Source organism: Argentina silus, assembly GCF_951799395.1.
Source record: "Argentina silus genome assembly, chromosome: 9".
NCBI classification, from domain to species: domain Eukaryota; kingdom Metazoa; phylum Chordata; class Actinopteri; order Argentiniformes; family Argentinidae; genus Argentina; species Argentina silus.
Window position 1 is genome coordinate 18,624,354 of NC_139663.1, and position 23,097 is coordinate 18,647,450.

A 23,097-nucleotide genomic window follows, 5' to 3' on the forward strand; every position below is an offset into this window, starting at 1 on the left:
CAATTGTTGCATAGTGTTTGCACAGTTGGGAAATTGTATTTGCTAGTTTTTACACCGGATGTGTGTAATTATGGGTGTAATTACTCTTAATTGATGTACTCTATCTATCTATGCCTCTGTCCTACAATTACCACCATGACTACCCTCATCAGATATGGTTGAAACTGAGACCCTCCACTTATTGATTAATTTCTGATATGACAAGAACTCACTGGACAACAGCAATAGCAGACCGGTTCTCCAAGCCTCTCTGGGTACACTTTTATAATAATTGAAAACATTAGCAAAATTGATTAATTAACAACAACAATGATATTTCAGGATAACTGTCTAATAGTGTAATAAATGTCTCTATAAAACGTCTTTATAGTCCAATGAGTTCCCTATGTTGTCTAAATGGGACAATGGTCTAGTGAAAGAGAGGCAACGTTGTGGTAAGAATCCTAGTCTGAAGCAATGATGGTCAAGGTCTGTAGGTTTAGATTTAATGGCTTCTGCTGGGACACAATATACAGGTCACTCTGTCTGCAGAGCAGCAGATTAACTGGTTACAATTTAGCATGACTAGTATTTAATCTGTTTATAGGGCAGTACTCTTATTTTGAAGAGAAAAACAGGAAGTGGGTTTGACAACCTATAAGCTCTCTCGTGTTGCTATTTTTACTCAGTATTTGGTAAAACTATCAAATGATTTATAACAATTACACACAATTGTTAGGCTACGGCCAGCTGCTGCCTCGAAGAAAAAGAGAAAGATGTAAATCAGTGCTAGCAACTTACTTCAGAGGTGATGCTACTAACTAGCTACACAAGCTATGACAAGCTTGATTTTCTAACCCTATTAAATGTATCAAGAACTGAAAAATTAACTAGCTAACAATAGTACATTGTACACACAAGGTTGTCACTATAAAATCGGAACCTGTTCATGTTGTCGTTAGCCATTTTGTAGTTTTTCTCAGACACTGCAGTCACGAAAATGTCTGCTCTGAAGTGTCCTCGTTTGCTCATCTTGGATGAGGCAGCCCAGCAGTGCTACGAGAGTGACGAGAGTGCGGCTGATTCTGTCTCTTTCCCCATGGAAAGTGATGGTGACATTGTGAGTGAAAGGTTGTGGATAGATAGCCTAAGCCTCAGTTGTGATACATTTGATCTCGTAGGGAAAGACCCCCTCAGGGTTGCTATCTAGTGGGACCTGTCTCTTCATCACACCTGACGAGGGGATCACTGTTTTGGGGGGCAGAGATCACCAAGCACTGGAGAGAGGCTTGTATGTGAACGCTATAAGCTCTCGAGTTGCAGCTATTTCTCACCAAATACTTCTGATGAGGAAGATACCTCAACTTGCCTTTATGACTGTGTGATTTGAAATGTTTTGGGACGGACGACTTTCAACTTCGTCCGGGATATGAGGCGTGTTCGTCATGTGGGAGGTTCTCCGTCCCTATGTGCCAGTAAAGCGCATGTATCTTGCTTCCTGGCCTTTCTGCAGTCTGAGGATTACAGTATTAAGACTGCAGCCCTGCAGTTCGGGAGGGAAAAAGACTCCATTGTGCAGGGCTTTAAAACCCGTGCACAGGCCTTGTGTGGCAGGCAGCTCAATTTCTGCCTTGCCTGAGTGCAGGGGAACTGGCTGTAGCTGACAGGATAGATATTGATGCAACATATCTCTCTCCCAGTGACTCCTTGACCAAAACCAGTGCTCCATTCTACCCATCCACCCAGTGGCTTTATGAAAGGGTAAATGTTGCAGGCTATAACTTCTGGTATGAGAGGCATTATATAAGCATGTCCATCTCTTCCACACGGACTCACTTACACCACCCATTCAAGTGGATTAGCTTCAAGTTGGTTCAAATGCATCTAGATCGCATGATATCCCCCAGAGATAACATATATAGAGCAAAGCCAAAAAGTATAGAGCCAAAAGAAGAAAAAATGCTTCACTGCCCCATTACTAACACAGGGCACTGTAGATATATACAGTGCCCTGCGTGAGTAATGCGAGAGTGAAGCATGTTTTCCTTTCTCAGCTTTTATTAAATGGTATTTCTGTACATATTGGTCTCACCATTCAGAAATTACAACACTTTTTATGCATTGTCCCCCTATTTCAGGGTACCCAAAAGTGATGATGGGGCAGATTTATCAAATTTCTAAATGAAGCACTCATGTTTAGTATTTGGTCGACGATCCTCTGCATGCAAAAACTGCCTGAAGTCTACGACCCATTGACCCCACCAGAGGCTGGGTATCTTCTCTGGTGATGCTCTGCCAGGCTTGTACTGCAATCATCTTCAGTTGTTGTTTGTTTTGAGGACATTTTGCATTTTTAATAGGATTTAAATCTGGAGATTGACTTGGCCAGTCAACAGCTTTCCACTTTTTGGTCCTGAAAAACTCCCAAGTTGCTATGGCAGTTTTTGTACACTTCAGAATTCATCCTGCTGCTGCCGTAAGCAGTTACATTAGTAATGAGGACAAGTGAGCCAGTTCCAGTGGAAGCCATACATGCCCAAGCCATAACACCCCCGCCACCATATTTCACAGATGAGGTGGAATGCTGTGGATATTGGGCAGTCCCTTTTTCTCTCCACACTTTACTCTTGCCATCACTCTGGTACATGTTATTATTTCTCTAATATGTCCACATGACCTTTTTCCATATATATATACATTCTGTATATCATTGGTGATGAGATGATGTTTTGATTGTGTGTGTGGTCTGTGCTCCTCCCTCAGAAATTCATTGAATTTGAGGATGCATTGGAAGCGGAGAAGAAGGACCTGCAGACTCACGTGGAGAGCCTGGAGCTGCAGGGAAAACAGCTGGAGCTCAAGACCAAGAACTACTCAGACCAACGTGAGTGGACAATACAGTGTACCATTAGGGTGTAAACGTTTAAACAAAATGTAAATACTTAATGTTTCAAACAAATCCCTTAACAAAACATGTTTTACAAGGTTGAGATGAACACAAAAATATGAGAAAATATGAAATAACAAACAAAAATAAATATATATACAGATAGAATATCTAAGATATCTTAGATAGCACCAAAACACAACTTCACCATGGTAACAGGAAGCGAGTTGAAACTGACCCTACTAAATGTTTTTGAGTTTTTAACATGCCTTATAGACCCTAAATTATACAATAGCCGATACCAACTTTGCATTCAGTGATTGTACACTTTCATCCAAGCTAAGTTCTCAACTCTGTGAGAGATTTGCAAGAACGAAAGGTTCTGCTTGAGGGTCTCCAATTAGGTTTCGACACGGCGCAGCGCACAACGACTGTGCCTTACAAACTGCTTAGCCTGCACTTTACATAGCCAAAGACAAAGTTAGTGTGTCTTGTAGCGTTGCTGATTACAAACGGTTTAGCATACACAGTAGTGTATAGCCTCTGTAGTAGTGTATAGCCTCTGTAGTAGTGTATAGCCTCTGTAGTAGTGTATGGCCTCTGTAGTAGTGTATAGCCTCTGTAGTAGTGTATGGCCTCTGTAGTAGTGTATAGCCTCTGTAGTAGTGTATAGCCTCTGTAGTAGTGTATAGCCTCTGTAGTAGTGTATGGCCTCTGTAGTAGTGTATAGCCTCTGTAGTAGTGTATAGCCTCTGTAGTAGTGTATGGCCTCTGTAGTAGTGTATAGCCTCTGTAGTAGTGTATAGCCTCTGTACTGTTGCAATAGATGTCTGACTCTGGTTGGTTGTTGTGTTCCAGTCACTCGTCTGGAGGAGCGTGAGTCAGACATGAAGAAGGAGTACAACGCCCTGCACCAGCGCCACACGGAGGTAGGAACGTAAAAGTCTCATTGGGATCCTTGTGACGTCCCGACTCTGAAGTCACCGTATTGAAGTTGAGATTTAAAACCGGTGATACTCAATCCTGGTCCTGGAAATTGGGTCCAGGTTTTTGTCCCAGCCTAGTGCTATCACACCTGATTAATCAATCAATTAACTGATTAACTGAATCAGGTGTGAGTGTCTTTGTCACTGCTAAGCTGGGACAAAGGTCTGCAGCACTGTTGCTCTCTAGGACCAGGAGTGAGGGTCAATGTTTAAAATGGTTAAGGTATGGGTTACGGTTAGGGTTATGGTTTAGGTATGGGTTGAGGTTTAGGTAAGGGTTATGGTCAAGGTATGGGTTAAGGTTAGGGTTAGGTAAGGGGTATGGTTAAGGTTAGGATTAGGTAAGGGTTATAGTTTAGGTAAGGGTTAAGGTTAAGGTATGGTTTAAAGTTAGGGTTAAGTAAGGGTTAAGGTTAGGGTTATGGTTTAGGTAAGGGTTAGGGTAAAAGGGAGGGTTCACTAACGTACAGTACATTAGTTTTGAGATATACTGTATCTCCCACCCGCGAGCTCAACTCTATAGTGGAAGCAAATGGTGCAAGTAACTTCCTACTCTAAAAAGCACAACAATATCCTTTTAAAGACTCCAAAGCTCCTATGGTGTGTCAATTTTATGTCTCCAGATATTACACATATACATTATTTTCGCAATTCTAAGCATTATTGACATTAATATTAATATTGATATTGACATTATTTAATGTTTTAGTTCTGGAAAAGTCTAACTGGAATTCTTGGGATTCACGAGAGCCGCAACATCTGGCTTTCAATCAAAGTAGAAAAATACGATTTAACTGTTACTTTGCAAGAATTATCTGGCAATATATGCATGCACAGCTTCATAGATGACATAGACGCAACATCAGTAGCTTTGGCATTTTTAAAAGGAAGTTTTTGTGCGGGTTTGAAACCGTTGTTCTCGTTGTCACTGCTGCCCCATTCTCTTCCATTATAAGCTTCTGAGGGGAGTCTCCGGTGGGGTAAGTTTCTCAATACCAAGCCAATGAAGTATAAGAGACTGTCTGTAACCAGCATGTGCCATATAAGTGAAAATGGAGATTAAAAAAAAAAAAAAAAAAAAAAGTCAGAACCTGTCCTTTAAGGGTAGGGTTGTCCCAATGATCTACACAGAACCCTCTACAAATGGTTCTACTGTACCTAGAACCCCTTGTAGAGGGCTCTCAATGAGAGGGTTCTATGTACTGTAGCACCAAAAAGGGTACCTCTACAGGGACAAATCAAAGAACCCTTGGTTCATCTTGACAGGGTTCTATGGAGCAGCAAAAAGGGCCTCAAAGTGCCCTGAAAGAGGGGGATTATGGTTCTTCAGAACCTTCACAGTAGTAAAGAACCCTCTCTGATGTACCAAGAACCAGAGATAGTTATTTGTGTGGAAATGGTTCTAGGAGTGAACCCAAAAACTCTTTAGCCCCCTTCCAATGCTCTGATACTGACATTCTCTCTCTTATCCCCTCTCTTCATCCTCTCCTCCTCGCTCTTCATCTCTGCTCTTCCTTTGATCCTCTACTCCTCTCCCACGGCTGTACCTCTCTCTCTCTTCCTTATGTCTTTCTCACACATTTTTCCCCATCTTTTTCCGCTCGATTTCATCCCTCCCTCTACCCTTTCCTCCCCCGTATTTCCTCTTTTTACCTTTTTCTTCCTCTCTATCTCTGTCCCTCTCTCTTTCTAACTTCTCTTTCTCTCTCCACATTTCTCTTTCTACCTCTTCCTCCCTAATCTGCTCTGTGTACCCCTGTACCTCCTCCTCTCTCTCCTCTGTCCTCCTCCTCTCTCACCTTCTTCCTCTCAGATGATTCAAACATATGTGGAGCACATTGAGAGATCCAAGATGCAACAGGCAGGGAGCAACAGCCAATCAGAAGGCCCGGGTTGCGGACGAACGTGAGTAGTTCACATTGTTTTATGTTTAACACAGTGTGTGTGTGTGTGTGTGTGCGTGTGTGCGTGCGTGTGTGCGTGTGTGTGTGTGTGTGCAAAGACTGTTTTGGTAATATGGTGTCACCGCAAAGTCTGTCTACCCTGACCAACACAATCTTTGCGCCAATAGTGCACCAAAAGTGTTCAGAGGGTTGGCAAGGGGACAAGTAGTTGTTGGGGATAATCCCTCATACCACCGGTACATCCTAGTGTATATTCTCACATTATGAAATTCTGTACACTTTATTTATTTACCGAATTATCGAATGACCAATGTTGCACACATCGATTGCCTCTGCTCTGTGCTATTGCTCATGAAATCATGCAACCGTGCATGTCTTTGATAGGGTATAAAATCAAACAGATTTTTTTTTCATACTGTACAGATTACAGGAACATATGCATACCTACTTCACAGAGAGCCTTTACACACAAACTAAAAAGATCCTGAAAGTTTTTCAAATTCCACTTCTTCAATCCATGGTAATATTGGAAGGGGAGATAATACAAATGAGCATGCAATAGGCCTATGTAAGGCTACCCCCCACACATGATAGCCCCCTCTGATCATTTGAACTGTGCACATTGCAGTCTCAACAGGTTCATGTGCTCGACAATGATGATGATGGTTATATACACAATCATCCTAAGCATTCATTTTGCGGTCATTGTAGGTGTCGTTATCAGTTGTTGATTGTAGAGAAGTCCGGTCAGTGTTTGTTAATGCATGCTTATCGTTCTCCTGGTCCTTCTCCTCCAATACTTTGATGAATTATGTTTAGGTTGGCTCGATTTTCTGAGAATTATTTTGTTTTGTTTTGGGGTTTGGGGTATTGTGCATGTGTTACAGAATTTTGTTGTGGGGCATGGCCGAAGTTGGGAGAAGGGTATCTGTGCTCTTATCTCTCTAGGTCCTCTTAAATAGTAGCCTATTAGTGAGACACTTCCAGGTCTGGACTGTATAAAACAATCCTTCCTGCCTTGCTATTCGGTCCTGTTTGGGGCAATGTTTTTTTCACGCTTCACGATTTTTCCATGGCATTATCATCAGTGAGGATAGACAGATTTGTGCTTGGGGGAAATCAATGTTCTAATGACTTGGTGGTATGTTGGCGGTCTATTTGTAATTTGAAATTCTAACAATGCTAAATTGCAGAGGGGGGAAGGTAAAGGTTTATTAATTCAACTCTACGTCAACGCTGTGGGAGCTTCTCTGTGGCTGTTCACGATTGTTCCACCGATGCGTGCTCATTGCCACCCACAGACCTGCATATTCATTAGAGTGTCGATTTACCTGAAAAATTCAGATTGCCATTTTCACCCATTTGGAGGTCTTTCAGTGGGATCGAGACTGGATAGAAAAGTAGCCTATGTAGGACATAAGAAGATGGCTGTGACAGAGACGCCTGTGTGCAAAACTGACATTTTTTCTGGACGTTTCACCTTCCCCCACCCATTTCATAACAATGGCATGGGTCCGAAGTCTCTGAATTAAGTTTTCAGGATCAGGACATCCAATCCATGATATATCACACCATTGTGTGTGTTTAAGTATAGGTTCAAAGCATGGTTAAAATGTTCATGTTGATCTCTGAATTTGAGAGGAGCTGCATTTCTCCAACCCCATCCATGTTTACCCAAAAAAGTGGTAGGGAGATCGCTTAGTTGTTCTTTGAATTCTAGATCGCCCCTTTAAAATGTGCAGTGGTGTAGTGCTCTGGACTAATATAATAGTGTTTTAATGTGACTGTTCTGTGCGTAGTGTTTTAGTGTGCTAGGGTTGAGTGTTGAGTGCTAAACCGTATTAGTCTTACTGTAGAGGTGACCAAAAGACCAGTTGTGCAGTATCTACCATGAGTCTTTTATCGCTTGTTGTATGTAGCTCACTATCATAAATGTTGTCATTGTATATTGGGTAATTCACATGTTAATACATCTCCTTTGTTTTTCTTGCATGTTCTTCAGTTCTGTTTAATATGTGTTAGGATATTACCACTGTGTGTTGTAATCTGTGATCACTGTGAGGTCACTGTGAGGTCACTGTGTGATGCGAGGTATTTAGTAGTGTGTGCCTTGGATTCATACATTTCTATGTTACTGTTTTAGCCTGTGCTGTTGTTGCTTGTGTTGTAGCACGTTGTGGCGTGTACTGCGCACCATGGCATCTCTTTAACCTGCGTCTGTCTGTCTGTCTCTCTGGTTGTCTGGCTCTGTCACCGTGTGTACAGTCAACGCCACACATGGAGGAAAAGGTAACATCCCCCCCCATAATCCTCTCTGCCTTTGCCCCATTCCTCTAGTTTTGCTGGCCAACAAGCCGTTGAATCTAGTTTTGTCAGCAAACCCCAATTTGTCCCAAAATGGAATGGCACAGAGTTGGCTTGGAGAGGAAATATTGGCACTTCAACACTGTCTGTGAGCCTTATTATGCATTATGAATGTATTTATAATACAATTCATTATGCATGAGAAAACTTGCTGTGAGCACTCATGACAGCGCATGTCTCCTTATCATCAGTATAAACACATTCAAGATGTAAAACAATCCTAGTACACAGTGTTCAAAATACTTTCCAGTACTCCTGTCTCTACCTTCTCCTTTTTACCCTCTGCTTGTGGCTTGGCTGTCTGTCCACCCATCTATCTGTCTGTCTGTCTGTCCACCCATCTGTCTGTCTGTCTGTCTGTCTGTCTGTCTGTCTGTCTGTCTGTCTGTTTCTCCTAGCCAACCTGCCTGTTTCTGGCTCTGTCTTTGTCTCTCCTGCATGCCTCCAGAGTGCCCCCCCCCCCCCCCCCCCCCCACACACACACATACACACATTCTTTCTCTCTTGTCATTCTCTTTTTCTCTCCACTTCTCTGTCTATCTGTCTCTCTCTCTCTCTCTCTCTCTCTCTCTCTCTCTGGTCAGCAGCAAAGCAGAACGGCCCCCGTCGTTGAGCCTGTTCGCGAGTGGTGATGGGATGGTACGTGGGGGTCTCGGGGGGGTTAGGATGATGCCTGGGACGGACATCTGGCAGGTCAGGGAGCTCAGCCAGACCCACTACGGCTCCGGCTACCAGGTGTGACAGACACGCTCTGCACAACGCAGCAGAGGAAGGAGCTAGACATGCCACAGTCTGTCTGTCCATCCAGCCACGATGCCCACTTCATGCCTGCTTGTGTCACTACCAGGAACTTTAGCTGTTTGGTTTATTGTTATTGTTTTGTAATGATCATATATGAACAGTAATGAAAGAATAAAGAGGCATACAAGAATATGAAATGAACCCCACAAAAAGACAGGAAGAGATTAGTGAGGTAGGATAAAAACCGAAAAAATAGATACATGGAACTGTAAAAGATATGACAACAGATTGAGTAAGTACAGATTGAGTAAGTACAGTTGAGTAAGTGAAATCATCTTTTGAATAACAGCCACATTCGCTAGAGAATATGTCAGTCATACAGCACACCGATGGAATGTGTCTAGGAATGACTCAAGCAAGCAAGCGGGGGCCCATTATTTATTTGAGTGTAGTTTATTTTCATGTGTTTTAAGTTATTTTTCTGTGATGATGGAGCACTAGCTTACATCATCCTGTATGCGTCCTCCTTTACATCCTGTTCCAGATGTAAGTGTGAGGCTACGTGTTTAAGTATACACTTCTATACTTACACGCTTTCCTGTGTGTGAGGTGCTCAGCATGTGCCTTTAGTGCTCAATTTATTGTATCCCTTTGAATGGAATGAAAATACACAGTGAAAAAGTGCCAGCGAGCGCCTGACTTCTAAACTGATAGCTCTCCTCCTTTCCTCTGCATTGGTAAACTGACAGGCCTAGTTTTACTTTATCCAGTCAGGTGTTCAAGGGCCAGTTAACCCTGGAAGGGATTTGTTTTAAAACGCAAAATATGAAAGGAAATGTTTTTCTTCATTCCCTGGCCATTTTCCATTGACCCAGGTTCTAAGGGCACATGTAGGTGTTTAGCTCTCTTTAAGTAAGGGCACATGTAGGTGTTTAGCTCTCTTTAAGTGAGGGCACAATAAGTAAGAACGTCTTGGAGACGCCCATCTAATCCTCCTCTATTCTCATACCCCACTCATCTGTTGACCACGCCCTCCAGGAGGATGGCTCTGAGTCGGACTCAGTGGCCGCCACGCCCAGCAGCACGGGAAGCAAGTCTAACACACCCACCTCCTCCGTCCCGTCAGCCAGCGTCACGCCCCTCAACGAGGGCTTCCACCCGGCCTCCGAGTTTGACACTGGGAATCGCAGGAAGAGCGCCAAGCGCCTCAGCAGGAACATGGAGGTGCAGGTTTCCCAGGAAACCAGGAATGTTAGCATCGGTGAGCATGCGACTGCACAATGCACTGTGTGTTTGTGAATTCTTTGTGGTTATTCCATTATTATGGGCACTCTCCATTGTTATATAGACATTATGATACATGCTCAATGGTCATGAACACTTGTTAACTGCATAGCTGCCACTGTTAATTGTATCAACATAGATATAGGCCTACATTGTGCAATATCTTAGGTCACTTAAATGGCAAAGATTGACCTGAAAGCTTTGAAGGACCAAAGACAGTTGAGACAGCCCTGATTTTTAAGTGTAATGTGTACTCAGGAACGGGTAGGTTGTGATGTATTCTGTATGAACTCAGGTATGGGCAGCAGTGATGAGTGGTCAGAGTTCCAGGAGATCATTGACTCCACCCCAGAGCTGGATATGTGTGTGGACCCCCGTGTCTATGGTGGAGGAAACAGGTAAGGCCACCTGGAAAAACAGTTATTTTTCAGCTCTGCTGTACGTGTTGAAATGGTGGCCAGTGACAGTAGCATGGCAATTTCTGTTTCAGTCCTTCACAGGGTATTGTTAATGAGGCCTTTGGCATCAACACTGACTCCCTCTACCACGAAATCAAGGATGCCAAGTCTGACATCATCGGAGATGTGGATGCAGGGGCGGAGCTTCTAGGTAGGTCATGAATGGAGCCTTTACTCTCACTGGACGGGCTGTATGCAAATGACCTTACCTGAGAGGTAGTGGAAATGCAGCGTAGGTCCAAATGACCTCTTACCCCATCTGATCTCATTGTTTATGCCCAATTCATGGATTAGCCTTTCAAATTCAGACCCTGATCTGTTTCAATGATTAATAGCAGCCCATCTACCTCAAGAGGAGGAAACGATTATTTCAATGATGGCTTTTGTTTTTGTTTGTACAAATGTCACAAATGCCCATGTTTGAGGCTGTGTCATAGCACCGCAGCACTGGCCCCAACATTTGACCTTGCATGACCTCTGCCAGGATATCCTACGCTGTGGAATGCAGATCAGCACACCCATCCTCCACTGCATAGCTCCCTGGGGAATCACGCTTGCACCATGGCTGCAGTCCCACCTGCCCATTGATGTGTTATTTGATTGGTTAACTTTCATAGGGAAAGCTATACTTGCCTATTTTTCCTTTGGGGGATTTGTTTATTTTACTATGGGGCTAATTTGATTTGTTTATTTCACTTTATGATCAAGGATAATTTAGATTTCTTCATTTCACTGTGCAGGCAAGGTTTATTTATTTATTTCTCTCTGAAGATGGGACCATGTTTATTTATTAAATTGTGTGATTTCTGTAAAAGCGGATCTTTATTAATTTGTTTATTTTGCTTTAGAGGCGAGATTTGACCGGCCCTCTCATTCACTGATTGACCCCTGACCCTTCTCTCTGCTTCCTCTCTCCCCTGTATGCTTCTGCTGGACACACCCATAGGGGAGTTCTCAGGTGTGTATCTGAACACGGATTGGTTGGTATCCCTCTCACTCACACTGCATTAATTTTGGCACCTCCCCCTTCCCTAAGTACCACTGAGTACCTTAGTGTTGCCACAATAATATCTCTATAGCTAGTTATAAAAGAAAAGTTGGTTCTGGAGAATTGCTGCTGATGTATGAACAACTACTCTAAAGCATACATACAGTACTAGAGCAACTCTAACCATGACCACCCACCAATACAGTACCAATCATTTGCTTGGATAAAGCCTCCTGTCTGGTTGGGTACATAACAAAGCTCAAGTCAACATTGTGGTGAAACCGTGTGATTGGCTCTGTAATTGATTCTCTCCACCGTTAGTGTTCTCTGTTCTTGTCTAGCTGACAGATCCAAGTTCTCAATCTGGCATTCAAACAACAACAAAACAGCCGCCCGCCACCTTTCTTCGTAAACAGCTGAGGGATGGGGCTGGAGAAATGTAACCACTCTCAAATTCATAGACGGAGATATGTATGCAAGGACTGACCATCCATGAGATCAAAGTGATAGTTTTAACCATGTTTTCAAGTGAAAGAGTGTTTGATTTACAATTACATTGTTCACAAACAATGGATTAAAACAAGCTTATATTTTAGGTTAGGACAGTTGAACTAAGCTCATGAGGTTAGCTAAGTTATATTCTTCAAGAATCAATGGTTATGTAGCATTAATTTGAAAGTCAAAAAATGGATGTACCAATCCCAGATTGCCCCTTTAAGCCTCTGTATCTAACACATGCTTATCAGCATTCTCTCCTCTCTCTTCAATCTCACCTCATCCCTGCTTCTCTTTCTCTCTCTTGTCGGTGCCCCTCCCTCCCTCCCTCCCTCCCTCTTTCTCTCTCTCCCTCCCTCTCTCTCTCTCCCTCACCCTATTTCTGGCTTCCAGTGCGTGATGATTTCTTCGGTAAGGCCCCTCAAGCCTTATTCAGCATGACTGTGCTCATCCTCCATGTTGTGTCTGTTTGTGATGTCACATCCTCTCTGTCCCCATTCTGTAATGTCATTTCCTATGCCTCTGCAGTGATGTCACTTCCTCCCTTTGCCTGTTGGTTTTTATTTCAGTCTTCTATGACAAGCTGTTTTTTTCTCATTTTGTTTGTTTTTCACCTCCATATAGATTTGTATTCCTTTCATTAACTCTCTTAATCATTTAAAACTAACAGGGTATGGGAACACTTGACAAATGGGAATCTCTCATTGCAAACTGGCTTTTCCTTACACATAGTAATGGAATGTATAGTTATATTTTGTCCTTTGTCAGTTCACATGATACAACACAGTTATGGGGGGATTGTGGCTCTTGTGAGGCTGACTACCCTTTAATCACGCCTGAACAGGCAAATTGCTTGCGTGTCACAGGCGCCATTTCCTCAACTCTTTTTCTCTTCACTGAGCTGACCTGTCACAGCTGCTTATTCTACTGAAACTCTAATTTTGCAAAAACTATTTAGATGATTTAACTGTTCTAATACGTTGTTGAGCATGCTCCCCGGCTGGGCGTCATCACAACTTAACCGTTCTTCAATGTTCTTGTTTAGCTTAGTTAAGGAATAGGAAGAGTGGCTAGCAAAGTCAAAGGCTTATGCTAGCTTTTTTAGTTTCTCTTGTAGAAATGAGTCTTATGCTAACTATTCTTCGGTTTCCTTGTTTAGCCTAGATAACAAGCCATGAATAAGATTCATGTCCAAGTCAAAGTTGACCAGAAAATCTAGTTTGCCACCCTGTCACCCTGCCACCCTGGATACTCATGTCGCTTGTTCTGTGTGTTTCGGTGTAGTCCATGCGGGCACTAGGAACCCAATGCATCTGTGCTGCATTTGGAAAATCAGTGGCGTGTGTATTTTCTGCTCAAAGTTCTCACTGACTGCACAGTCCCAGGACCCCCTACTCTCTTACTCCCTGACTCCGGTTCAAGCAGAGTCTGGCATATTGAGATGCTCTCTGGTGCCAACTTGAATGCCTCCGTGGTGCTCTCTGATGATGATCAGGAGCTAAATGCTAGTCATTTCTCCGCTTTGACTGGACCGGATTTGGCGACTGATCCCTAGATGGACTCCATTGCCAGCCTCCTCGCTTTGTGCCGCAGAGTGGCCGAGTGTGTTTCAACGGACTGGCCTATTCGCCAGTGGCCTCCTGTCTGTCCACAAGCAATTCGGAGAGACCTGCTGCATGTCTTCCCCAGGGGTGCGTATGCGCAGTGTTACCATGGATCTTCAAACCGTGCTTTTGGGATACAGAGTCAGAGTCGAGGGAACAAGCAGAGTTGCACACAGCAAAGCTAGTTTCCCACCGCCAGCAGTACCCTAAAACCCCAAAAAGAGCTCCCTTGTGCCATCCCAACGTGTCTTGTTTTTGGATGTGGAACTCGACTTCATGACCAATCTGTCAGCCAGCAGGGTAACAGTGTTCCAGGACGGTCTCTCCCGCTTCCGTTTTTAACTGTGTCCTTAACTGTTGGATTTGATGGCCTCTATGAAAATCCCTCTAGGAAGTCGTCTGGGCACCTTGCACCACCCAAACCGAGTGCTTAAGGTCTTCCCATCATGCCTATGTTCGTTGTAGAGAAATCCCCTACTATTGTCGCAATGTCATAATGACAGATGCACTGTGCAAGGGCATCTCCACCATGTCCTCATCAAATAAATATTAGTGCAAGGTAATGCACGCTGGTGCCTTCATCTAAACCTATGGTTCCCTTCTGGTTTTATATGCCCTGTGTCAGGCCCTCTTCGAAACCTACGGAGTCTGTGGATTTGAGAGTCCTCTTCTACAAGACTGCCCTGTCCCTTGCTTTGTACATTGGTGATCTTCACGCACTGTCCATACAACCCTTCTGTGTTCGGGTGACGTTAAGGTAACGATGCGGCCTATTGCTGCTAATGTGCCTATGGTCATAAGTATGTACTACAGTTCTATGGCTTTTGAGCTTTTTCCTTTCCCTGCCTCCTCCATCTGCGTCTTTAGAGCAGCTGAGACGTCTTGCCTTGTACCCAGTGCGCACAATGCGTATCTTTATGGCACATACTTAGGCTGTCCATGCGTGCGACCAGCTCTTTGTCTGTTTTGTTGCATATGACAGCGAGGGTTAGGCCCTCGGCCACACTAGTGACTCAGAAAACAGACAAAAAACTTATATCTGTGAAGTCACTATTCGATTTGATCTTTGGAAATTCTAAACAATAAACAGAGTCACGATCGCTTCCAATTGCCTGAAGGGCAAAAGTGCAACTGTTCCGAACATTTCTGTCCGTAAAAAAAAAAAGATAAATGGACATTTACAGACCCTTGTCATCTCCGTTGTCTGTCAATGGATGACTCCCATAGAAAAAACATTTTCTCAATCCGCTATTAACTAATACAACAGACTAGTGTGGCTGGGGCCTTACTGGGCTGCTACATCAAACGTCTGTGAGACGGGCGTGATACAAAGACGATAGACTATATTATGGTCAATGTAACCTGTAAAGCATAGACGTTTTGCCTGGCTGCTGTAGCAGCAATGTAAAATTATGTTTGGAGTCCATTTTTCTCTGATCCACAAAGTGCCTGAAATGATAGGTTTCAATGTTTTTTGGATGCTTAAAAACATAGTATGGTAATGTCATGGAAACATAATAATAGTAGTACATACCTACAATAGTAGTACCTGTATGAAAAAGAAGCTGATAAACGGAAACACGGTCTGTCTAGTTTATATTTGGAGGTATAAGATGTTGTAGACAAACCCCCCATTCGAAGATATTCAGATTTGACAGAACACAACATAAACAACAAGTTCAACACCAGTATCCGATAAATTTGAAGTTCCATGCAGAAACAGTCTGGGAGGGTTATTCATTCTGCATCGCAACACAACTGTTCATGCTTCTGGTGCAGCAGACTGTGCCTCCCACCTGTCACTGGCTTGCCATTGGCCTGTTCAGGTGTGATTAAAGGTTCTTCAGTCGGTCTTGCGCAAACAACAATTGTTATCCTTCTTCAGGGAACAGTGGTTACATGTACAGTGGCTTCAGAAAGTATTCAGACCCCTTCACTTTTAAATCAATTTGTTTTGCCATCAATCCACACACAATACCTCATAATGACAGAGCGAAAACAAGTTTTTAGAAATAAAAACAATATAATGATTAAAATTGGAATACAGAAATACCTAAGTTACATAAGTATTCAGACCCTTTGATAAGACACTCTTAAAATGTGCTGAAATGCAAAAATGTCTTCAACAATTCACTCAACATTCAATTGATCAGAGTGCAAGGATAATAGTTCATGTGATTTCGGAATTAATGTCTCTGTTGGAAGACCCACCCAAATGAGATGGTCCCTGCCCTGACAGGGAAACTTAATATCAGAGATTCATTCCACTTTTATTTAAGCATGTCATGGCTAGCACATCTTAATATTACTCTGTTTCTTTTGGGATATTGCTTTTTAAATTTTATTTCAGCTTGTGTGCTTGGCTTTTTCACTATGTTTCCCTGACCTCCAATTAGATTTACTTGTGGGCCAGATTTGCTTACCGTGTACACTAGTGCAAAGTTTAGAGATGTTTTTTTTCATCTGGGGGATGACTTCTAAAACATTTTAAAAACAATAATATGGAGAACAAAAGGAAGAGTAGATATTAACAGAAGATATGCTATTTCAGGTCTAAGTTTTGTTTTGGAGGGCATCAACTTCTCAAAAAGATGTGTAAACTGCATCTGGAATGAATACATTGAACATCCCCTTTGTTTTACTAAGTGGGTTTATACATTTAATTTCAATTCATCCCCTGAATTTAAACGGAATTGACCCCGACCCTGGTAAACGTGTAATGAACCTGGCCCTCAGAAGTAAAGCCTGACTTAGTTTCTTAATTAGGACATGACATTGGACATACCCTGTCACAAGTTACTTAAGTATTCGAATTGGCTTGTGTAAAGAAAATCTGTTTTAAGCGTGCCAATAAATTTTTTGAAGTGTCTTTACAAAAATGTTAGCTGTAACTTTCAGTTTATCAACACAGAGACAGTTGTGAAATGTTTCTAGGGAGTAGGAGGGGCGTGTTATTCATGTGTTAGTGATGCTAACACTGACTTACCCTCACAGGGATGGGCAAGGAGGTGGAGAACCTATTGACGGAGAACAAACAGCTCCTGGAGACCAAGTAAGAGACAACTGAGAGAGAGACAGTGTGTGTGTGTGTGTGTGTGTGTGTGTGTGTGCGTGTGCGTGTGCGTGTGTGTGTGTGTGTGTGTGTGTGTGTGTGTGTGCGTGGAAAAACAAAATGCAAGAGGTGGAAGCGTTATGGCTTAAGCCAACTAAAAGTTTGTTTCCACGCATCAGTACACTCAGCTACAATGAGGTAAAGGAGGTGAGGGGAGGAAGCAGCTTTTGACCATTGAGATGCGCTCAGGATTTCTTAGCTGTGATGAGTGATGGCACCTAACCGTATCCCCCTTATCCTGTCCCTTACCCCCTCCAGAAACGCTCTGAACATTGTGAAGAACGACCTGATCGCCAAAGTGGATGAGCTCTCTGGGGAGCAGGAGGTGTTGAGGGAGGAGCTAGAGGCCGTGAGACAGTCCAAGAACAAAGTGGACATCCGGGTTAAAGAACTGGAGGAGGAGCTCAAGAGGTGAAGGGGGCTTGTAGTGACAGTCCACCTGAGAAACAAATCTACTCACATTTCCACTCCTCTAACGTTTTGTTGACCGCTGTTGACAATTAGAACTTCAAGTTTGGATTAATTAGTTCCTCTTCAGCAGCCTCTAGCTGGCTGCCCCGCATGCAAACACTCACAGCAGACGTTTTGCATACTCTAAAAGACACACAAATATTTGTCATATATTTTCTGATGTTTTCAGAAAGTTGTCTAATGTGGGATCTTGTGTGGATATATCTAAATGCTTGATGGAAATGAATAGATACGCACAGAATAAAATCAGGAAAGTACAATAGATGGCGCTTATCGTAGGCATTAATTTTTGAATTATATTTAGCTGGATCTACACTAGTGTCATGGGATGTAGACTCGTCTCTGCGTTAGACCTTTCACATACCTGTTTAGCAAGAATGTGGGATGCACTTTCTAAACCTGCCCCATTCACTTACAAGCACCACCTGGTGGACAAACCTCCAAACAAATCAAGGCTTTGAACCAGAGATGTTTTAGGGGCAAGAAGGCTCACTCACTAGGGACATAATTGTCAGAGGTTAATCAGAAGATTCAAATAACAGTTAGTGGCTAACTCTGTACATTGAATATCCTCCGATTGTGGTTTGCTTTATCCAATATCTTTATTTTAAGCGAACGACTATTTTAAGCGAGTGACTAGTCTTACTATTTTAACCCTGTGACTGAGACAGTTCGTTCTACTGTCTTGATGCCCTTACATTGCCATTTTTTCTCAGCATTGTCTCAGTATTGATTTTTCACTGATTCTTTGACATCACAGGTTAAGAGCTGAGGCTCTTGGAGCGTCTCAGGACTCAAAGGATGAAGGCGAGGACGTGAGTAAAACCAATGTCGTCTATACATCAAACAATAGTCTTAATTGTGGAATAAGTTGGTAGATTAATTGTGTATGTGGTACAAGTCAAGGGAGGCTGCATAGCTTTATAATCATGAATTGAATCACGAAACGCGAACCGCGTACTAGTCGCACAAGTGACTTGCAGATGCAGAAGCATGTAGAGGCCTTTAGGGCTCACAGTGATATTGCATTATACCTGTTGGCTTTAAATAAAGTGTTACCTCAAGTTAATTTGTCTTCTCTGTGGGACCTGACTTGTCTCTCTGCTCCCCGGCAGTACTCGTCACCTCTGCAGGACGGGGACGTGACCATGACGCAGCGGCGGCGTTTCACACGGGTGGAGATGGCCCGTGTCCTGATGGAGAGGAACCAGTACAAAGAGAGGCTGATGGAGCTACAGGAGGCCGTACGGTGGACAGAGATGATCAGGTGAGGAAGGAAGAAAGCGAGGAGAGAGGAAGCCAATTGAGACATGTGTCCCCTCGTGGGGATATAAGATAGTGTAAGATAGTGAACCAAAGCACACTTGGGGTGCATGAATGCACCCCAAGGGGAAAATTTGTCCCCTCACTAATTCCCTGTGTATCTCTCATCTCAGGGCGTCCAGGGAGAGTCCTCAGATATCGGAGAAGAAGAAGTCCACCATCTGGCAGTTGTGAGTTTTTATTCCGACATCAACATTCTCTTACACGCATACTGATCCCTCCTCCCTATCCGTGACTCCCCCTTGCAGAAGGAAAGGATAAGATGATCACTCCACCTTGTATTATCGCAGAAACCTTCTGTATGCAGATCTGTGACGGGGGATCAACGCCCTTGTGACAAGCGCAATGGGATTGGTTAGGGTACTTGGCTTTTGTGAACTTGCACTATTTCCTCAAGGAAGGCCTAAGGACGGGCGCAAAAGATTGGGCCTCTTGATTTCATACGATGGGGCTAAAACCATGTATTCACATGGAAATTGCATTTGCAGGTACAGTGCAATTACTGCCTTACAGTTACATGCCGCTATGCATTCTGACCGTGTGTCCGTCTCCTCTCTCTGCTCCTCCCCTCCAGCTTCGCCCGTCTCTTCAGCTCCTCGGCCAGCCCGCCCCCGGTCAAGCGGCCGTACTACAGTGTCAACATCCACTACAAGTCCCCTTCACCGGCTGGCTTCCCCCAGCGCCGCAGCCACACCATGTGCCAGATCTCCACCTCCAACCGCGCCCTTGAGTTCTTCCCTGAGGAGTGAGCAAACTAGCTACCTCTTTTTAACAGCCACACTCTCCTCTCCCTCCCTCCATCCCTTACCTCATTAACCATTAAAGGGAACAAAAATCTCAAGATGAAATTGAAAAGGGTGTACATGTTTAAGTACGGTTGCTGGCTGCAATTGTGTAGTGCAAATCACCTCTTATATTGCTCTCTTTCCTTGCTGGCTGTGTATGCTTTGCTGTTTGACTATCTATATTCTCCATGGCTGGTTATCTGCCTCTATATGTTCCATGGCTGGTTATCTGCCTCTATATTCTCCATGGCTGGTTATCTGCCTCTATAATATCAATGGCTGTTTATCTGTCTCTATATTATCAATGGCTGTTTATCTGTCTCTATATTCTCCAGGGCTGGTTATCTGCCTCCTCTATAATATCAATGGCTGGTTATCTGCCTCTATAATATCAATGGCTGTTTATCTGCCTCTATATTATCAATGGCTGGTTATCTGCCTCTATAATATCAATGGCTGTTTATCTGCCTCTATATTATCAATGGCTGATTATCTGTCTCTATATCATCAATGGCTGGTAATCTGCCCCCTCTATATTCCCCATGGCTGGTTATTTGCCTCTATATTCCCCATGGCTGGTTATCTGCCTCTATATTCCCCATGGCTGGTTATCTGCCTCTATAATATCAATGGCTGTTTATCTGCCTCTATATTATCAATGGCTGTTTATCTGCCTCTATATTATCAATGGCTGTTTATCTGCTAGCACAGTGCTAATGATATAAACACAATCTGATGTATTATGGAGTGTTGGTGTTAAAATCACTGATACTAATGAAATTGGATTACCCACTGCTCATGGGATACATTATTTGTGTTACCTTTGTCTGTAGGAATGATCATCTGTGTTCAATGTTATTGAAAGTTTTAGGTAGTCATAAAGAGCTATTAGCAATTATAAATGCTTATACCAAGTACTATATATAGTGCACTATGGACGTATATATTGTTGAAAAACTGTGTCACCAATAATCGAACCATGTGTATGCACAAGGTTTAAACAGAATTGTTGCCCCTCTCTCTTTCCCACCATGTTCCTCTCCCCTATCCGCTTACCACCTGGCTGTACTGTATAACGCTGTGGCTCTGTGGTTACCAACTCTGGTCCTGGAGAGGCTGTTACAAACTCTGTTCCAGCCCAGCACCACCACACCTGATTGAATCAACTAATCATTGAAAATGCTGTGCTCAACGAGCCTGCTACATTTATTTACATAAAAAATAGAGAATTGGTTAAAAAAATCGGAGCTTAACCTTTAATCAACTTATTAAGAGCCAGATGTGAAAGTGCAGGGCTGGAACAAAAACCCTGCCTAGCCTGTAGTGCTTCAGGACCAGAGTTGGTGGTAGCCACAACTGCTGTAGCTTCTGCTTTCTTTTGTACTTCGCAGCAGTCTGGCCGCTAATGCTCGCTTTTGCGTCTCTCTGCCCCCGCCTCCCCCCCCCCCCCCCCCCCCACCCCCCACCCCTCCACCCCCCGCTCTAGACTGGCCAGTAACGGTGTTGCGTCTCTCCTCAGCGACTCAGCGCTGTCGGCCCGCCGGGAACAGCGGCGAGAGCAGTACCGACAGGTCCGCGAGCACATGCGCCGTGACGACGGCATCATGCAGGCCTGTGGCTGGAGCGTGCCGCCCCGCTTCAAACAGGTACCCAACCAGGTACCCACCAGTCTCCACCCACCTGCACTCTCGCCAGCCCAACCGGTTAACTGATACAGCCACAGTACCAGTCAAAAGTTTAGACACACCTTCTCATTCAATGGTTTTTCTTTATTTTTTAATATTTTTTTATTATTATTTTCGACATTGTAGATTAATATTGAAGACATCAAAACTATGAAGGAACACATATGGAATTATGTGGTAAACAAAAAAGTGTTAAACAAACCAGAATATGTTTTATATTTTAGATTCTTCAAAGTAGCCACCTTTTGCTTTGATGACAGCTTTGCACACTCTTGGCAAGGTGTGTCCAAACTTTTGACTGGTACTGTATATCGATCGTGTCTGATTCAAAAATGGGCATGGAAGCTGAGGGGGAAAAAATGCTAAAAGACTGCTAGCATTTAGCATCTTTATTAGCTTGACCTTTGTCAAAATAATAATATATGCCATTTAGCTGACGCTTTTATCCAAAGCGACTTACATTGCAGTGAGTGCATACATTTGAGTATATATGGTCCCAGCAGGAATCAAACCCACAACCTAAGCATTGTTAGCGCCATGCTCTACCAACTGAACCACAGAGGACCGCATTTGTTTGCACTTTCGATTACATCAAGTTGGCTTGATCTATCTTGATTTGTAAACCAATGGAGTCTTGCCAAAAGTGCACAACCACTGAGTCATGCAAGTTAGATCAAGCATACCTGAAGTAATTTAAAGAAGATAAATGTTGTTGTTTAAAGGACAGTGGAATTCCACCATCCTTCATATTTCATTCAGAAATGAAATTATAATTTTGTAATCTCTACCTGAGGAACAAAAAAAAAAAAAAAACCTGGATGACGAGACAACACCCCAGGTAAGGTTTAACTTCCAAAATCATGAACTATCCCTTTATAGTAAGTCTAGGACATTAGATTGAGGACTTGGGGATTGAGGATTGAGGATTACAGGGGCATATCAAAGACTGTAGTGACATAAGCAATGTGTAGTCATAAGCAATGTTACACAATAAGACAACAACAGTAAAAGAGTCAGCAGCCATTTTGTGAAGGGGTGTGTTGCTCTCTAACTCTGGTCTCCCACAGACGGGTGTGCAGCTGGACAGCGCCCTGGAAGGTCCACTGAAGAAGCAACAGGCAAGTGAGAACCAGAGAATCACAGCATGCACCTCTCAGACCCCGCCTCTGACCCCAGAGCCCCGTCCCCTTCAAACCTTATACATCTGTCTGTCTTAATCTTTCCGGCTTATAACAGATATGTTAGGAACAATTTAAGTCATTTAGCCTATGCTTTTATCCAAATCCGTAAGTACATTTGTCTATGTAAGTGAATCAACTATACATCAGTCATAGTAAGTAAAACCTTTGATAAGAACAAGTGTCATCGGCAGCCACAGTGCTAGAGAAAGGAAAAGTTTTTTAAAGTTCAGGTAGTGTAAGGTGTTAGGGGGTAGAGAGGCCTCTGGCGACGGCGGTGGGAAGCTCATTCCACCAGATGGCGGTGCCGAGTGGCCAGCAGAGGTGGAAGAATGGTGAAAGAGGTGAAAGGATTGACCATCGTTTGCAGATAGGGAGGGGCTGTTCCCTTTACTGCCCTGTAGGCGAGCACCAGGGTCTTGAATCTGATGCGAGCTGCTACTGGGAGCCAGTGAAGGGTGCGGAGGAGGGGGGTGACATGGGAGCATTGCACACTAGATGGGCTGCAGCATTCTGGATGAGCTGCAGAGGTCTAGTGGCAGAGGCAGGGAGCCCGGCAGGTCTGTTACTGGGGGCTTTGTCTGTCTCCTGACCCCACCTCTCCTCACAGGTTGTGATCAATGAGAAGGAAGACAGTCGTATGAAGAATGTGCCTGTTCCTGTTTACTGTCGCCCCCTGGTGGAAAAGGACCCCAACAGGAAGGTAACCACACTGGGCCAGATCTTTTTAAGGGGTTCATTTTGTAAAAATTATTTGCTGTAAGAGATGTTAGCCACTATGAATCTTGACGAGTTTGTGTGTGTGTGTGTGTGTGTGTGTGTGTGTGTGTGTGTGTGTGTGTGTGGTGCATGC

At 43.5% G+C, this 23,097-nt stretch overlaps 1 protein-coding gene across 1 annotated transcript in view; it reads left to right on the forward strand.

Moving 5' to 3' along the window:
• The window catches only part of mapk8ip3 (mitogen-activated protein kinase 8 interacting protein 3), a gene marked incomplete at its 5' end in the record, with an annotated part of 37,807 nt that overhangs the window by 4,622 nt on the left and 10,088 nt on the right, over positions 1–23,097 (forward strand). The window contains 18 exons of the mRNA XM_083676657.1: positions 2,743–2,863; positions 3,725–3,795; positions 5,666–5,757; positions 8,708–8,855; positions 9,900–10,122; positions 10,441–10,543; positions 10,636–10,754; positions 11,550–11,561; positions 12,480–12,497; positions 16,685–16,742; positions 17,061–17,213; positions 18,034–18,088; positions 18,389–18,540; positions 18,710–18,766; positions 19,171–19,341; positions 20,868–21,027; positions 22,134–22,184; positions 22,855–22,947. Coding sequence (XP_083532783.1) covers positions 2,743–2,863; positions 3,725–3,795; positions 5,666–5,757; positions 8,708–8,855; positions 9,900–10,122; positions 10,441–10,543; positions 10,636–10,754; positions 11,550–11,561; positions 12,480–12,497; positions 16,685–16,742; positions 17,061–17,213; positions 18,034–18,088; positions 18,389–18,540; positions 18,710–18,766; positions 19,171–19,341; positions 20,868–21,027; positions 22,134–22,184; positions 22,855–22,947 — 1,857 coding nt within the window. The remainder of the gene's footprint in view (positions 1–2,742; positions 2,864–3,724; positions 3,796–5,665; positions 5,758–8,707; positions 8,856–9,899; positions 10,123–10,440; positions 10,544–10,635; positions 10,755–11,549; positions 11,562–12,479; positions 12,498–16,684; positions 16,743–17,060; positions 17,214–18,033; positions 18,089–18,388; positions 18,541–18,709; positions 18,767–19,170; positions 19,342–20,867; positions 21,028–22,133; positions 22,185–22,854; positions 22,948–23,097) is intronic.